This window comes from Plecotus auritus, assembly GCF_963455305.1.
Source record: "Plecotus auritus genome assembly, chromosome: 5".
Lineage (NCBI taxonomy): Eukaryota > Metazoa > Chordata > Mammalia > Chiroptera > Vespertilionidae > Plecotus > Plecotus auritus.
In genome coordinates this window covers 167,907,092-167,924,315 of record NC_137776.1, presented here as the reverse complement: position 1 = coordinate 167,924,315, position 17,224 = coordinate 167,907,092, and the positions used below count along the sequence as shown (strand labels likewise).

The following is a 17,224-nucleotide window of genomic DNA, read 5'->3' as shown; positions in this document are numbered from 1 at the left end:
AAAGCCTGCTTAAGAACATCATGCTCACTATTAAAGTCAATAAGAAAGTATATTACTAGTTCTTGAATATCTTTGCTTTCCTTTGGTTCAATTTTATTTATGACCTTTAGGTGATTATGCAAATCTTTAAAGATTGATATCTAGTGAAAACTAGAAACAATTTGTCATTGTTATAAATTTGTTTGGCTTAAGGTTGTAAACTAATAGTTGAGGGAAAAGAAAAATTGCAATTCTCTTTATATGGCTCTTCATAGTTGCAATGTTGATTTAGTTACTGAATAAATCCTTTCTAATAAACAAGATAGCCATAAAATTATACTAATTCTATGGGGGAAGGTATTTTGTTTTTACTAGTTTCTTCAGCCTAAATATCTTAAAATAACCTCTATAAAATCTTATGTACAATATCATGATTTTTAACTCAGTAAAATTTAGATAGAGTTCAGGTCTCCATGAAGTAACATGTTCAATTGGTTGTCAAAAAGAGCATACAATCTTTATAAACACTTCCTTTAATGCTTTCATGTTTACAGATAGCCAGTGCCACGCATACTGTCTCCTAGAAGCAGCAGCTACTCCTATCTTAAAAAAACTCGGGTGCCTCTGTACTCTCCCTGTTGCCAGTTGGAAATTTGCCACCGTTCTTTTTGACCAAACAAGATTCCTCTTAAAGGAACAAGAAAAAGTAGTAAGTGATGCCATTCATCAAGGTGAGTGCAAATAAAAGTCAGATTATTTAAAAGGATATTAATTTATGGATTATATATCAAGTTAGTAAAAATATAGAATATGCAAAAATTAGTCTTGGATGAAGGCATAACTGCAATTCAGCACATAGCACCCATACACCAAAACTGGAGAATCAGCTAAATAAGGGAGAAAGAGTAAGAAATATAATCTGGCATTGCTCCTTAGTGAAGCTCCATTAACATATACAGGGTGGGGCAAAAAGTAGGTTTACAGTTGTTTGTATGGAAAATAATACAATAAGTAATAATACAAAAATAAATTCTGTGTTTTGCATACTCACAACTGTAAACCAACTTTTGTCCCACCCTGTATGGACAGGTTCCTATTACAGAAACTAAATTAACCCCTATTAATGTTAGCATATGAACCACCTAGTTTCCTCCCCAAAAAAGGGAGAAAGTAAAAAACAAAAACAGATTAAAGTCCATTCACAATGTCTGGCATCCAGTCAAAGGTTATCAGGCATTGTAAGAGATAGAAAAACCAGTAATTGTTCAAAACCAGTAATAAATAGAAAATTATAGGAGCAGCCAGAGGAAGAAAAGATGTGTTGCATAAGAAAAACAAGGATAAGGGTGACATCAGCTTTCTTGTCAGAAATAATGCAAATAAAAAGATACTGGAGTAACATCTTTAAAATACTGAAGAAGCCCTGGCTGGTGTGACTAAATGGTTAGAGCGCCAGCCCTCGGACTGAAGGGTCTCAGGTTTGATTCTCGGTCAAGGACATGTACCTTAGTTGCAGGTTTGAACCTTGGCCTCATTGAGGCATGTGTGGAAAGCAACCAATTGATGTGCCACTCTCACATCTATGTCTCTTTTTTTCTCTTTCTCTTTCCTCTTCCCTCCTTCCCTCTACTCTCTCCGTGACTCAATGGAAAAAATATTCTCAGGTGAGGATTTAAAATACATATATGCTGAAGAAGAAGAAAAAACCCATCAACCTAGTTTTCTATACTGGGCAAAAATATTACAAAAACAAAGGTGAAATAAAGATGTTTTCAGTCATACAAACGTTGAAAGAACTCATGAGCTGCAGACTTACACTGTAAGAAATGTTCTCCTAAGGGGAGGAGAAAAACGATATCAAATCTGATTTCTCTGTTCTGTTCTCATCACTTCCAGGTCATGAGTGACTTGTGACTTGTTTTCACAAGTCCTTCCCAGGGCAGGATATATGGTACTACCCATAATTGGTTCTCCTATTGCCTCTTGATCCCCAATAACTACTACATATTTGCCTCATCTTTTTTCATTAGATCAGCATTTTTCAAACATTTTAACAGAACTCTGTTCAAATAAGTATTTCATGGGATTCCACTATATAAAACAGAGAAAACTAGAGCTTCTCTGGTTAAGTTAGGGCAGTGGGTAGAATGTCTCACTTCTGTACACAGTGAAATCCAACTATCACCCTCAAAAAGCTGTGGAGCTATGTGGTCATGTTAATTAGACAATTGGCCTGTCCCTGTGAATACATCTCTTGTTCAAGTCATATCTTTAGACAAATATTTCCAGGTATCTACCTCCATTTGAAGGCATTGCTTTATGTTCTCATCCTCTACCTTTATTTTAACCAGTTAGCAAGTTATGAGTTTAATTTTCTTCTTGTTTCACAACTGGGAATCATTTACCTGTTTTCCCACCAAGAGTAGAAATAATTGAATGTGCTTTGGAAGCAAAATGAGTATGAGCTCTAAGGTTAGCTGTCTGGGTTTGAATGCCAGCCCTACCATTTATTCACAAATTGACCTTGGATAGTTACTTAACCTCCTTAAGACTATTTCCTTGTCCATAAAATAAGATTCATAATAAACTTGCCTGATAGGGTTATTGTTCTAGATTTAATGAAATAACCACCTTATACACAGCCTGGCACAGAGTAAGTACTCAGTAATAAATATTTGCTTTCATTGTTAAACATTCTGATACATATTCTAAAATTCTAATATATATCCTAAGTTTTTAAATACATTTAAATATGTTTTTGCTTACTTAGGTACAAATGCTGAAAGAGAAACGATGTTTAGGCATGCTGGTCTCTTACACCTTCTGGTCACAATTCGAGATCTCCTTTTAACATGTAGCTTGGACACAGCACTGGGTCAGTAGGGAAATTTTTTACTTTTACTTTTCTTCCTATTGAAATATTTCATCTGAAATAACTTTCAATTTTCTGAAAAAGATGCACCTTATAAGAAAGTATGTAGCTTCTTTTACTTCTATGTAACACCTATCATTGTCTAAAAAAAATAAGTTTAGGATTCCCTCATCTAGGCCTGAATTACAGAATCCTAATGGCCTTAGCAGATTTGATTGTATAATCATCATCATGCACTAAGTTTTAGTATAAGATGACATTTCCCGTATACATTTTAGGCCATTATGTCTGTGGCTTTAAATCTTTGCTAGATGAAATATGACTAAGTTATTAGTAGTAATACCTTTTGCAATTTTTTAATTGTGTGTGTAAATGAGGGTATAAATTACTTGAGTGATAAACATAAAACTAATTTGAATGTGTTGGAAATTTTATGATCCTGAAAATCTTTTCTAAATTATCAGAATCTGTCTTACTACATTACTGCTTTAAGCCCCTTATTGCAGAATTATTGAGCATTATTCAGTAATGTTATATTTACAGGATTATGTTTTATAATTTAGAGTTTTTTTAAACTATCCTATATAATAAAAGCCTAATATGCTAAGTGTCAGGTTGTCCAATCAACCAATCAAAACATAATATGCTAATGATATGCTAAGGCCACTCAACTGCTCGCTATGATGTGCACTGACCACCAGGGGGCAGATGCTCTGACTGGTAGGTTAACTTGCTGCTGGGGTCTGGCCGATCAGGACTGAGCTAGATGGGTTGGACATGCCCTGGAGCCCTCCCACGGTCCTTCCCGGGCTGGCCAGCCTCCCGTGTCCCTCCCCAACCCTGATAGTGCACCGGTGGGGTCCCTCGGCCTGGCCTGTGCCCTCTCGCAATCCAGGACCCCTCGGGGGATGTCAGAGAGCCAGTTTCAGCCCAATCCCACAGGTCAGGCCGAGGGACCCCACTGGTGCACAAATTCGTGCACTGGGCCTCTAGTTTTAAATATAAAGTGAAAATAAATTTTCTCTGATTTCTGACCAAGATGTTTTCTCTTATCTGTGACCCAGACAAATATTTCTCTAATCCAAGGTTTTAGAGATAAGTATTAAGCAGCAGTAAGCTATAATTATACTCCCTCTGCAACCCCTGAGAATTATAATACTTGGCTAAGTATTATATTATCTAGCCAAGTATTAGAACTAAATTATAGTTACTCTTAGAGAACCCAGCATGGTGCTTTTCCTTTCTTTTCCAATTAAACCACTTGGGTGTTGATGCTGGATCAGGATGTCTTATCTCCATCCTCAGACAAGTAAGGATTGGGAGCTATAGCCCTAATTTACAGAACCTAGAATTAGTATAATGGTATAGTGCAGCCTTGGGCAAACTACGGCCCGCGGGCCGGATCCGGCTGTTCTATCCAGTTCTCTTGCTCTCCCCTCTGCTCCTTTACTTTGAATTTATATTAGTTCACACAAACACTCCATCCATGCTTTTGTTCCGGCCCTCCGGTCCAGTTTAAGAACCCATTGTGGCCCTCGAGTCAAAAAGTTTGCCCACCCCTGGTATAGTGTCACATGCCCTTCTATTTAGTTCCTGTCTTCATTAGTCTTTCTGGCTTCCATAAAAGACTATCAATCCCATTAACACTCAGGCTGATGTAAAGCATAATAGTAAGGCAGAATATCAGATTCTAGCATATCTGAGCTCCCTGTGCTATAGAGAAAGTTTTGACTCACCTATGCTCAATACTAATCAAAATCTTGGATTAGAGACTATGGAGTATTGCTTGAAGCATATTCACCTTTAGGTACTCTGCAATTTACCCTAGGATTAGGTGAGACCATTGAGAGCTATATACATATTTGAATTGTTTTTGCTTCTCAAAGAAATGCATTTACTAAATTAAACTTTGGCATTACTATTTGGCTACTTTGAAGAATATTATAGCCCAGCCGGTGTGGCTCAGTGGTTGAGCGGTGACCTATGAACCAGGAGGTCACAGTTCCATTCCTGGTCAGGGCATATGTGCAAGTTGTGGGCTCCATCCCTAGTGCGGGGAGTGCAGGAGGCAGCCAATCAATGGTTCTCTCTCATCATTGATGTCTCTATCTCTCTTTCCCTCTCCCTTTGTCTCTGAAATAGAGAAAAAAAAATTTAAAGAATATTATGAAAGTAAAATCCTTGTTGGAAAACTAACTTCGTAAGCCCTACATACCAAGCCATAATGAGTAACCTAACTGCCTTAGACATTTTTAGTGGAGGGCTTTTTCACTCCTCTAAACTTCTTGAAATCAAAGAACAAGTTAGGTTGTTCTCCTTTCCTTCCCTCTCTATAGTGGCAGAAGAAGAAAGGTCTGTGGGGGTCTAGCTGCCTGCTCGGCTCCCTTCCAGAATTCTGTCTTTTCTCGCAGCTTTCAGTTTCCTACCTCTCCCAAGCTAGCAAACTGGAAGATTCAAGGGTAACGATGCAGAGTTTCAAACCAAGAGGATGAAAGGAAATTTTAGTTCTTTTTTGTCCATGGAGTTTCTCAAAGAACAAAAAGTGCCCCCCCACACACACAATTTTGTTTTAACAGGATACTTGTCAAATGCAAAAGATGTGTACAAAAGCATTTTAGGCTCCTATTTGGATGACATTTGGAGGCAGCTAGAGATTGTACAGTTTATTAGGGAAAAAACGCCTGAAACCAACTACAAAATACAAGAATTGAAATGTCAGATATTAAATCGGATGCAAAGTGAACAGCAAATTAGGGTAAGTACTGGAATAAAGCAAATAACAGTAATTAGCTTAAACAAGAACTGGATGTAAGATAAATTTTTAAATTTAATTTTGAAATTATAAAATAGTCTATACTATTTGGTCCCTCAATAGTTTTCTTCTAAGTTAACAGAACAAAATTGGGTCCAGAGAAAGGATGATTTGCATAATTATTCACATGCCTTGAATTTTAAAAAACAATTTTTATTATATACAGTTTTTTATGGATTGATTCTCCAAGTCTCAAAAATGTTGTCTGGTTCTTATAAGTATATGAATGTTGTCTGGTCCTTGTAAGTTCATGAAAATTTACCAATAATAGAACTATAATAATTTATTTTTAGAAATTGAGCCAAAATCTCATCTTATGTGATTCTACCAAAAGAACAACAACAACAAAACACTTAGTTTATGCCTAGGATTATATTGGAAATTTTTGCCCACCCTACCTCAAGCATATGAAGATACATTAATAAATATTTAAGAGAAAATACTTTTAAAAATATTTACAAGCAGAAAAGCATTTTAAATGTTTTACATTAAATCTGGTTACGAATTTGGCCTTTTTCTTCTTTTTCCTCTCTGTCCCTCCTATATTTTTATCCCCAACTTTATGGTTACTTGGTAACTTGCTTAAGTCATTAAAATAAATTAAAATAACCAGTAAAAAATTTAAAATTGAAATTGATTTGTTGTCCTTACTCCCACCCCTAAGCCAAGAATGTCTTACTGCAAAATATTTTCCTCATTAATATTTGACCTTACTTTGTATTTAAGCATATCTCTTACACCATGAATATTTACTTGGTAATTGTATAGCCATTAGTTTCATAACCAATTAAGTTTGTTATTTTGTCACTGTAGCAAATATATGAAAAAGAATAAGCAATCAGATATACATTTATGAGAACTTCTTATTTTTGGTCAGGTGCTGATTATAATAAGAATGGACTCAGATGGTGAAAAACATCTACTCATTGAAACCCTTAGCAAAATGGAAGGTATGCAATTTTAAGTTTTGCTTCATTTGCTAATATATACTTGAACATAAAAATGTATTGATCTAACCAAGTTTTAAAATTAAGATATAATTAACATAGCATAAAATTTATTGTTTAAAAGTAAATAACTCAGTGATATCTAACCAGTTTTTAAATCAATCTGGACTATAAACCTGCAAAATATAAATATTCTATATTACAGGGGTCCTCAAACTTTTTAAACAGGGGGCCAGTTCACTGTCCCTCAGACCATTGGAGGGCCGGACTATAGTTTAAAAAAAAAACTATGAACAAATTCCTATGCACACTGCGGGCCCGGGACGAGTCGGCTGCTAAGCAGGACAGGCAGCGGCACCCGGCAGGCCGGATAAATGTCCACGGCGGGCTGCATGTGGCCCGCAGGCCATAGTTTGAGGACGCCTGTTACTTATGTGAACATTAAATGTATTTATACGTATATTATTATTATTATTATTATTATTATTATTATTATCAATTGATACCTTTTATTGAATGTCTACTAGTTACTAAATAATAGTGAATACTTACAAGTCTATGAATAGGTTTTACTAACTCAATTTTACAAATAAAGAAACTAAAGTTCATAAAGGTAATGTAACAAGCCAAATCTCACAGGTAGTAAGAGTAGGAATCAGAATTTGAACCTCAATCTCTCTTGTTCCACTGTCATTCTTCAGTTCATTCTTTTACCCACTAGGGCCTCCTCTGCCAGCCATTTCCACCTTGTGCTGTGGAACCCACTGCTTATATGTAAACTCTTCTTCACCTCCTTGTCTTAAATAAAACCTAATTTTCCCCAGATGACACTGCCTCCCCTGGCTTCCCCTGTATTCTTCTCATTTAGAATCTGATATTCTCTCTGCGCTCCCCCCACCGCCTCCCCCCACTCCCGCTCTCTGTAGTGTCTTATTATTTCATTCAGTTTTCCAATACTGGGGAGATGAGTTCATATTCACCAAATTCACAAGATCCTTACTAGTACCCAAAAGTTAGAGCGATAGTTAACAGTTGCAGGGCTGAATCTGCCACAGTTATCTGGAATCTGGGTACAGTAATTGGAAAAAAAATTTTTTTAATTAGCAAAATGCTGAGCAATGTTAACATAAAAAACAAAGGGATCTGCGTAACCAAAGGAATTTTTTATTTTGTGAAGAAGTTGAGAAAATATTCCTGCCCCACAAAGAAGAATATTTAAACCTACTTAATGGGGCACCTTTTCTTTGATGTCACTTAAGATATATTGACAAATTATTACTGTACATATATTTCTTCTTATCTAGGCTTTACACTATTTCCCTATTTCTTTTGGTATTTGGAATTATATCATCACAAAGTCTGCTGACACAAAAATATTGACTTTACACACTGAAAAATGTTTTTACTCTCTAACTGGTAACTATTCTCTATATCTAGGAGAGAGGCCCTTTTTTCTATTGAGTGTTAGAAAGTAAAAATGTAGTTCCATCATTCTATGTGTTTGCAAGATCCTAGTAATCCACTCAGCAAGTAATCTGCTTTGGATTCATAGCTAACACAAATCATTTAAGGAGATTAACTTTTAAATTATATGACTTTATAAATTATAAAAGAAAAATCATACTCCTTCTTATTGCTACCTAATCTATTGTCATAGCAATTCAAGTGTGATATAATTAAGCATTACTTTGTCATTACTACATCATACCACTGTGAACTTTACAATCGACAGAGTACACTAGTAGAGTGTAGAATTTATTTTAACTAGAATTAGCTATTCTTAAATATGTCTGTAAAAAATAAACTGTATGTGTGGATATAGAATTTTGTGGAGTTTATTATATTTTGTTAAAAAGTTAGTAACATGAAATTGAAATGCAGTCTCCTGATGTTTAGTTATGTACTTAAAATTTTACAAGAGAAAAATGGTAAACTCTACCATAATTTTTAGTAAAATAAAGTTAACTGCACAGAATTGGTAAGTTTAATTTTGTTATTTTAAAATTGAGTTTTTTATCCACTTCATTATTTTACAAAGTAAACTCAGAATTTCCATGTTTATACACACAACATTCACACAGAAATAGTGCCCATGGTTTAAACTTTCTGATACCCTAGATTTAGAAAAAGAATCCTCCAAATTGTATTTTAAGCAGTTTCCTTTTTCACAGATGTTTCATTCATTTTTGTGGTAGTGAATACATGACACACTTTAAAAATACACATGAACAAAACACTGGGAAAATCTTTCTTTCATTCCTCCTTTTTCCCAACAGGTTTAACATTGACTGTCTTACAGTCGAACAAAAGAAAAGATTTTCTGGAATCTGAAGGTGTTTTAAATGGGTAAAAGTGTATATCTTCACCTATGGGGAGCAAACATACAAATTCCCCAGGAAAAGCACAATTTCTCCTAGAATTTAACTTTAAAAAAAAGGTTTAATAAAGTTAATGTCTCTACCCTGTACTTGAAAAATGCTTCACACAGAACACACTTTAATTCAGTTCATTGCCTTGTGTTATATATTTTGTTGTCCAGAAATTTAGTTCAATCTTGCTTTAATATCCCCAAATTATCATTATAATTGTTATTGTCAGTACAGAAAGTGTCTATTTAGACTTACCAGTTTTTTTGTGTAGCTTTTTCTTATATATATATTTCCTTCCTTTGTTTGGGTTCTCCTTCTTCCTAGAGTATATTTTTAAAAATTCTCTCAGTGAGGTTCTGCTAATGATAAAGTTCATGTCAACTTGACTAAAAATGTTTTTATTTTGCCTTATTTTGACAGAAACTATTTATTCCTAATATTGGATCTAAATAATAAAAAGAGAAAATGTAAATCAAATAGAAGCCCATAAAAGCTAGACATAAATACCTTTTAACTTTTATCTACATTGCTGTGGGTAGAAAGCAGTGGTAGAGAATTTTAATTATAGTAAGTGCTGTTATATGACATTTGAAGATGGGAAAGATAACTTTATGTATGGATATTTAAGTATTCACCTTTTTTGTTGTTGTTAAATTGCTTATGAAGCCCGTTGAGGAAAAAAAAATAACTGCACTTCATAGTTGTCAGGTAATACTCTGTTATATAGATTCTCAAAGATTGAAACCTCACATTTGTAGGAAAATGAGATTGATTTCTCACGGTGACTTGTCTGTTATGGATAAGACTCAGTTAATAAAATTAAGGTCCCTTGCATTTAAGGATGTGAAATAGTCTACAGTGTGTGTGTGTGTGTGTGTGTGTGTGTGTGTGTGTGTGTATGTACATTTTTATTAATTTCAAAGAGGAAGGGAGAGGGAAGGAGAGATAGAAACATCAATGACAAGAGAGAATCACTGATTGGCTGCGTCCTGCACATCCCACTCTGGGGATCGAGCCTGCAACCCAGGCATGTGCCCTGACCGGGAATCGAACCATGATCTCCTGGTTCACAGGTCGGCACTCAACCACTGAGCCATGCCAGCTGGGCTAGTCTAGAGTATTTTATATTTGAATTGAAAAAACAAAAAACTATGACCATCAAAAAAGTTTTAAAAAAAGATGAGCACAATTGGAGAACAAATAAACAGAAAGTACACCAGTGCTTTTCCAAGATAAATAGGCATGGATTAGAGAAGAGTAACATAAGCCAAAAACAGTTATCTTTTAGCATTCCAAGTAAATAACTACACATGTATAGTTACATTTTCTTTGCTTTTTTTTTTTTTTTTTTGCTTTATTTTGTCTTCAGTACAAGTTCCTGTGTAGTGGTACCTAATCAATATATTGGAGCTGATTTTCCCTGGAGTAATTTCTCATTTGTGGTGGAATACAACTACGTAGAAAACTCTTGTTGGACTAAACACTGCGAACAATTGAATATTCCATACATGGCCTTTAAAGTGATGCTTCCAGACACAGTTTTAAAGAGTAAGAATATAAACTAAAGAATATAAACTAATTTTTTTTGTTTGTTTTACTAGAATGAAATTTCTGTTCTCTGTTTCTTATCTGTGGAAAGAGAATAAGCTATGGCATGAGAAGACTTGAGTTTAAGCTCTAATTGTACCACTATCCATGTAACCTTGAACAAGTCGTTTAACTGTGTCATACTCATATTCCTCATCTGAAAAGCAAACTTTACTGATTATACTTATCTTCATCCCTTTAACCTCTAAATTTTACTTATAAAAGCATAATTTTATTACAATTATATATAATTCAACCTGATACTTTACTTATAATAGCATAATTTTATTACAATTATATATAATATCAATCTGATACTTTTATTCAGTAGTATTTTATTGAATTTTAGAGAAAAATTATGTTAGATAATAAGCATGTTGACTGATTCAGAAAACTTTTAATAAGCAACAAAAATTATGCACAAATACTTCAAAAAGAATCTAAAGCCACTTTGGTTTCTTTGCATTTCTCACTTCACATGACTAAGGTTGTGAATTCTCAGGCCATTTCATTGAAAAAGCCCATGGAGTTTTACTCCCAGTGCATCTCTCTGTCAATATTTGCCATAAGTCACTTTCTATCCACCTCAAGTATGAGTGGGAAATTTGAATTCTGAGTCATTCCAACTCAATTCTAAAACACACCATAATTCTTATTTAGAATCTTTGATATTTAGAATTAAATGTTAAATTGATTAACCAATTAAAGAATGGACCCAAGAAAAGATAAAAAATAAGTATTCTTGTTTATATTTAGAAGCTTATTTCATTCTCTCAAAGATGAATTTAATTTATTCAATCAGTTCTTTGTTTGGGCATTTACAATGCTTCAATTCACTATTATACTGTAAGATAAAGTAGTTTTATGTCTTATGTATCTTGATATACTTGTTCTAAGAAATTCGAATTCTGAGAAGTAAAATTAATTGCTGGGTCAAATGTATACACGCATTTATATATTGCCAAATATCCTTCCAAAAAGCTACTCCAATTTATATTTATGCAGAAAGTGTGAGAGGATGCTTTTCCCATATCTTTACAATAAGTCAGCATTATTCATCTTTTAAATATTTGACATAATTATAGGCAGAAAATATTTTATAGTTGTGTTAATTTGCATATCTGATTATTCATATCTTTTCAGATGTGAATTGATCTTGTATAGCCATTCTTTTGTAAGTTGCCAGTTTATGTCCTTTGTCCATTTATCTATTGAGGCATTTATTCTTTTCCTATTGATCTGTATCATTTCCTATAGGTTATTGTACATAATTTTAAATTTTGATCAGTATATTTACATAGTAAATGTCCAATATATATTTAAGTGAATAAAGCAGATTTTAATATTCTGTTATATTATAATCCTATTTTTTTCTTTTCCTTTTTTCTTTTTAAGTGAGTGTACATGTGTGAGTATAGATATGCAAATATATAGGAGAAAGTCTGGAAGTATGTACTAAACTTTGTTTTAGTATATAGTAGTTTTAGTAAAATCTGTTAACTTTTCTAAGTAGTAGGATAACATGGTTTTTGTTTTATTCTTCAGAACTTTCCTTATTCTGACTTCTGATGTTTTACAGTGAATATGTTTTTCTTTTCTTTTTTTTTTTTTTTAAATATATTTTATTGATTTTTTACAGAGAGGAAGGGAGAGAGATAGAGAGTTAGAAACATCGATGAGAGAGAAACATCAATCAGCTGCCTCCTGCACACCTCCTACTGGGAATGTGCCCGCAACCACGGTACATGCCCTTGACCGGAATCGAACCCGGGACCTTTCAGTCCGCAGGCCGACGCTCTATCCACTGAGCCAAACCGGTTTCGGCTGAATATGTTTTCATTTTCATATGACTCCTTTAACATATACCTTGAACATGTTTAGTAAAAAATTAGAAAGAGCTGAGGGATGAGAAAAAAGAAATATTTATAAATTTTCTATTATTTAGGAAACAACTTGCTGGATAGTTTTGGTGGTTTTCTTTTGGAAATCCAGGTTCCATATGTGTTGTTTGCATCTGAAGGACTTCTTAATACTCCAGAAATACTTCAGTTGTTAGAATCCAAGTAAGTTATAGATTTCATAACTTTAGCAAAGTATCCTATCTAATAAAAGAGTAATATGCAAATTAACCATCACTTCGCTACACCCACAAGCCATGCCCACCAGCCAGTCAGGAGCGAGTATACAAATTAACCCAACCAAGATGGGGGGCGTGGCCGGCCTGCAAACCACCACAGGCCCCTTGCCCAGGCCACCCCACACCCCAAGGAAACCGCCACTCTGATCCGGGACACCCTTCAGGGCAAACCAGCTGGCCCCCACCCGTGCACCAGGCCTCTATCCTATCTAATAAAAGAGTAATATGCAAATTGACCATCACTCCAACACACAAGATGGCTGCCCCCATGTGGTCAAAGATGGCTGCCCCCATGTGGACACAAGATGGCCACCACAAGATGGCCAGCAGGGGAGGGCAGTGGGGAGGGACCAGGCCTGCAAGGGAGGGCAGTTGGGGGCAATCAAGCCTTCAGGGGAGGGCAGTTAGGGGTGACCAGGCCAGCAGAGGAGGGAAGTTGGGGGTGACCAGGCCTGCAGGGAAGGGCAGTTGGGGGAGACCCAGGCCTGCAAGGGAGGGCAGTTAGGGGTGACCAGGCCTGTAGGGGAGGGCAGTTAGGGGCAAACAGGCTGGCAGGGGAGCAGTTAGGCATCAATCAGGCTGGCAGGGGAGTGGTTAGGGGGTGATCAGGCTGGCAGGCAGAAGCAGTTAGGGGCAATCAGGAAGGCAGGCAGGCGAGTAGTTGGGAGCCAGCAGTCCTGGAGTGTGAGAGGGATGTCACACTCTGGGACATCCCTCGAGGGGTCCAGATTGGAGAGGGTGAAGGCTGGGCTGAGGGACACCCCTCTCGTGCATGAATTTCGTGCACCGGGCCTCTAGTATATATATAATGGCTAAATATTATTCTATACTAGAGGCCCAGTGCATGAAATTTGTGTACTCAGGGGGCCTGCTCCCTCTCACAGTCTGGGAGCCCTTGGGGAATGTCCTACTGATGGCGGGGAGTGGGCCTAAGCCAGCAGTCAGACATCCTTAGCGCTGCTGTGGAGGCAGGAGAGGCTCCCGCCACCACTGCTGCACTTTCCAGCTGGGAGCCCGGCTTCTGGCTGAGCGGCGCTCCCCCTGTGGGAGCTCACTGATTACCAGGGGGCAGCTCCTGCGTTGAGCGTCTGCCTCCTGGTGGTCAGTGCATGTCATAGCAACCGGTCATTCCGCCGTTTGGTCAATTTGCATATTAGCCTTTTATTATATAGGATTATATGATACTATTTCAGATTCAAGCCTGGTATTATATCACACAGGAACAGTTTTCCAGAAAGCTTATGTCAGTGTACATATCTCTTCCTCTAGTACACCATAATAATTATTAAATATTATTTTTCAGTAACATATATCAATTTTGTGAAGAAAAATATTTCATTATTGTTTAAATTTATATTTTAATTGTATTTCTTTTGGCTCTAGCAAATAAAAACATATAATTTACAGACTTATATATTCATAATTTTGGGTCATTGAGAATGACTATTCTAAAAATAACAAAACGAATGACTATTCTTATTTAGAGGACTTTAAATACTGCCTGGGAAACAGGACTATGAGGGTCTAAATGAATTTTCACATTTTTAGAACTTTAGTTCTAGGTTATATCAACACTGATAATTTTAAAATCATATAAAACATTTTATCAAGACACACCGTTGTCATAGTGATGTTAGAACTTGGGCTTTATCTCAAGGAAAGATGACTGTGCTGTGACCTTAGTTAAAATGCAGATTTACTTTCTATGCTTTTGTTTTTATATCTCAAGGCTATGGGGCATTCACAGAAACCTCTGAGCTAATAAAAGGTAGTTAAAAAAAAAGGGTAGTTAAAATCTAAGTCAGTTTTAAGGAGAAAGAAAATTCTGATAAATGCAGAATGTTTAGTCTCATAGCATGATGTTTTGGTTTCATTAATTATTATTTAAAGAGCAGAATAAATTGGCCAATATATTTGTAATAGTATTGTGTTCAGTAATACTTAGCAAAGTATCTACGGCAACACAGCCAATGAATTTGTCATATATACTGAATAAATCATAATTTTAAATCTCAAATTGATAAAATTGAATAAATTGATGTATAAGAGAAAAAGCACAGTAGTTCAAATAATTTTATATGCAGAAGGACAATAGTTTTTCTTAAAGAATTTTCTTAGCCATTTCATTATGTCACCCCCAAATATTGTATTTTACAGCTATAATATCACACTAGTGGAGAGATGCTGCAGTGAGTCGATGAAATTCTTTGGAGGTATGGAGTATTATGTAGTAGTGACAGTTGATGAATACACTGCCATAATTTTGCAGGTAAAACTATACAATAAAAAATAAAATAAATTAAAAATATATATAACCATGTAATTTTATTATTAGCTTTACTATAGAGAGCTTAACACGATCTATTAATGATTTCTTCCAAAACTTTGCAAATGAGCCATAAATGCCAAAATCATGACTGTGAAAAATGTCTATTACCAAGCTTCTTTGATGCTTATAATTTTTAACATACTTTAAGACAAAGCAAATATAGAATCTTTAATATTGTATATTGTCCTATTTTTAAATGTATTTATATAATAATGATAGTGTTGAAAACTTTAAAAACTAAATGCTAGCCACTATGTTTCTTAAAAGGGAGCAGTATATTAGTCCATGCTTGGTAATATGGGATTTCCTGTGAGGTAAGTTGGAATTGCCTATAAATAGCTAGTTTTTAATGAGAGAAAGTCTCTTAAAAAATCCATATAGTTTATAATTTAAGATATGAAAATTCCATCTGAATCTCCTTGATGTTTGCTTAATTGAAGAAACCAGTTTGACAGAATGGAATAGAAATTAATGAGAAATATCATGAGCAAATGTTAACAATATAATAATTATATGATGGAAACACAAAGCTCTGTTAGAGGGTTTTTTTTTAAGGATTTGTTTTTGTTTGTTTAATACATTTTTATTGATTTCAGAGAGAGAGGGAGAGGGAGAGAGAGATAGAAGCATCAATGATGAGAGAGAATCATTGATCAGCTGCCTCCTGCACACCCCACATCGGCACCAGCCCACATCCGGAGTATGTGCCCTGTCAGGGAATGGAACAATGACCTCTTCATAGGTTGACACTCAACCACTGAGCCACACTGGCCAGGCAGAAGGATTCTTAAGAGATACTGTGTCCTGCATTTTTAAGGTTCTTTAAAAAAGCAGTTATTTGGGGAAAATATTGTTTGGGAAAACTGTTTAAGCACTTACATAAGTTACTATTAGAATGAGCCACTTCCTGAATTATTTGCTCAATCAAAGATTGTGTTAAAGGAAAAAGAGAATTCCAGATCATTACTTAGAGATTCCTAGAAGCACATTAACTACTGTTTTCTCATCTTCCTTAAGGAACCATTTGAAGCAAATTATCTATTTTAAACATAGTTTCTATAGCCTTTAGGAGTAGCCAGATCCCTATCTACAAAGGACTTGACCCAAAATGGGACTCTGAAGGCTGCTTTCTTCATATCTAGGACTTCGGGAGATTCATGAGCCTTTCTTGCTGAAACTCACTAGTTGTTTTATATCTACTGTAGCTTTTCCCCTAATACTTCCAGTGTGATTTTGTGTTTGTTTGTTTGTTTTTCATGAAATAGAAGCCCATGCCCATACTTCTCCTCAGGCTATAATTTATATACTACAGATTTTGAAATATGGTACCAATATTTTCATAACAACTGTTAACCTAGTGAATCTTTTTATTTTATTTTTTACTGGTAGGATCTAGAAGAATTGAATTGTGAGAAGGCATCAGACAACATCATTATGAGACTGATGGCATTATCATTCCAGTACAGCTATTGTTGGATAATTTTATATGCCAAAAAAACAAACTCAGAGTAAGTAAACATTTCTTCATCTAAAGTCACATTCATATTTGTTAAGTTTTATGCAGTCCTCTTCTGTGAATAGAAGTAGCTACACTACTTTTCTGCTTGCTCATCTAGTTTGCCTTAAGTCAGGGATTATCAAAGTGGAGGCATGCCCATAGGCAAACAAATTGAAATTTTGGAGATATGTTTCCCCTGGACATGCTGTACAAATCATCCTCTCCTCCTCTACCTCCCTAAGAATTGCTACTTTAAGTATTTCACTTCTTATTACTTTTTAATTCTGGACTTGTCTGTTAAAAGATAAGTCATTCTTAAATCACTTCTCTCTAAAACCTTATTAAATATGCCAGCTAATGAGCATCTTGCTATACTTTTTTCATTAATGTTCATTAATGAAGAATTATAAAAAAAAAAATTCATGCCAAGACACTGACCAGTAAGGGGATGAGTTAAATTTATCCCCTTCCTCCCCGCACCCTAGCATCCCCCAGATTTAACAATATTTTTTTTAAATGGAAGTGGAAAAAAAATTTTTTTTTTCCAAAAAATTTCGAGTAGACAAATACCCATCAGTCTGCCATACCAGTATTGGGTTAGCCAGGTTATTTTTTTTTTAAAATATATTTTATTGATATTTTACAGAGAGGAAGGGAGAGGGATAGAAAGCGAGAAACATCGATGAGAGAGAAA

General features: G+C 35.2%; 1 protein-coding gene across 1 annotated transcript in view; it reads left to right on the top strand.

The window, feature by feature from the left end:
- The window catches only part of SHOC1 (shortage in chiasmata 1), a gene marked incomplete at both ends in the record, with an annotated part of 61,575 nt that overhangs the window by 34,287 nt on the left and 10,064 nt on the right, over positions 1-17,224 (top strand). Inside the window, 9 exons of the mRNA XM_080668322.1 lie at positions 534-710; positions 2,750-2,854; positions 5,428-5,606; positions 6,541-6,613; positions 8,887-8,956; positions 10,349-10,527; positions 12,512-12,629; positions 14,861-14,972; positions 16,422-16,540. Coding sequence (XP_080524448.1) covers positions 534-710; positions 2,750-2,854; positions 5,428-5,606; positions 6,541-6,613; positions 8,887-8,956; positions 10,349-10,527; positions 12,512-12,629; positions 14,861-14,972; positions 16,422-16,540 — 1,132 coding nt within the window. The remainder of the gene's footprint in view (positions 1-533; positions 711-2,749; positions 2,855-5,427; positions 5,607-6,540; positions 6,614-8,886; positions 8,957-10,348; positions 10,528-12,511; positions 12,630-14,860; positions 14,973-16,421; positions 16,541-17,224) is intronic.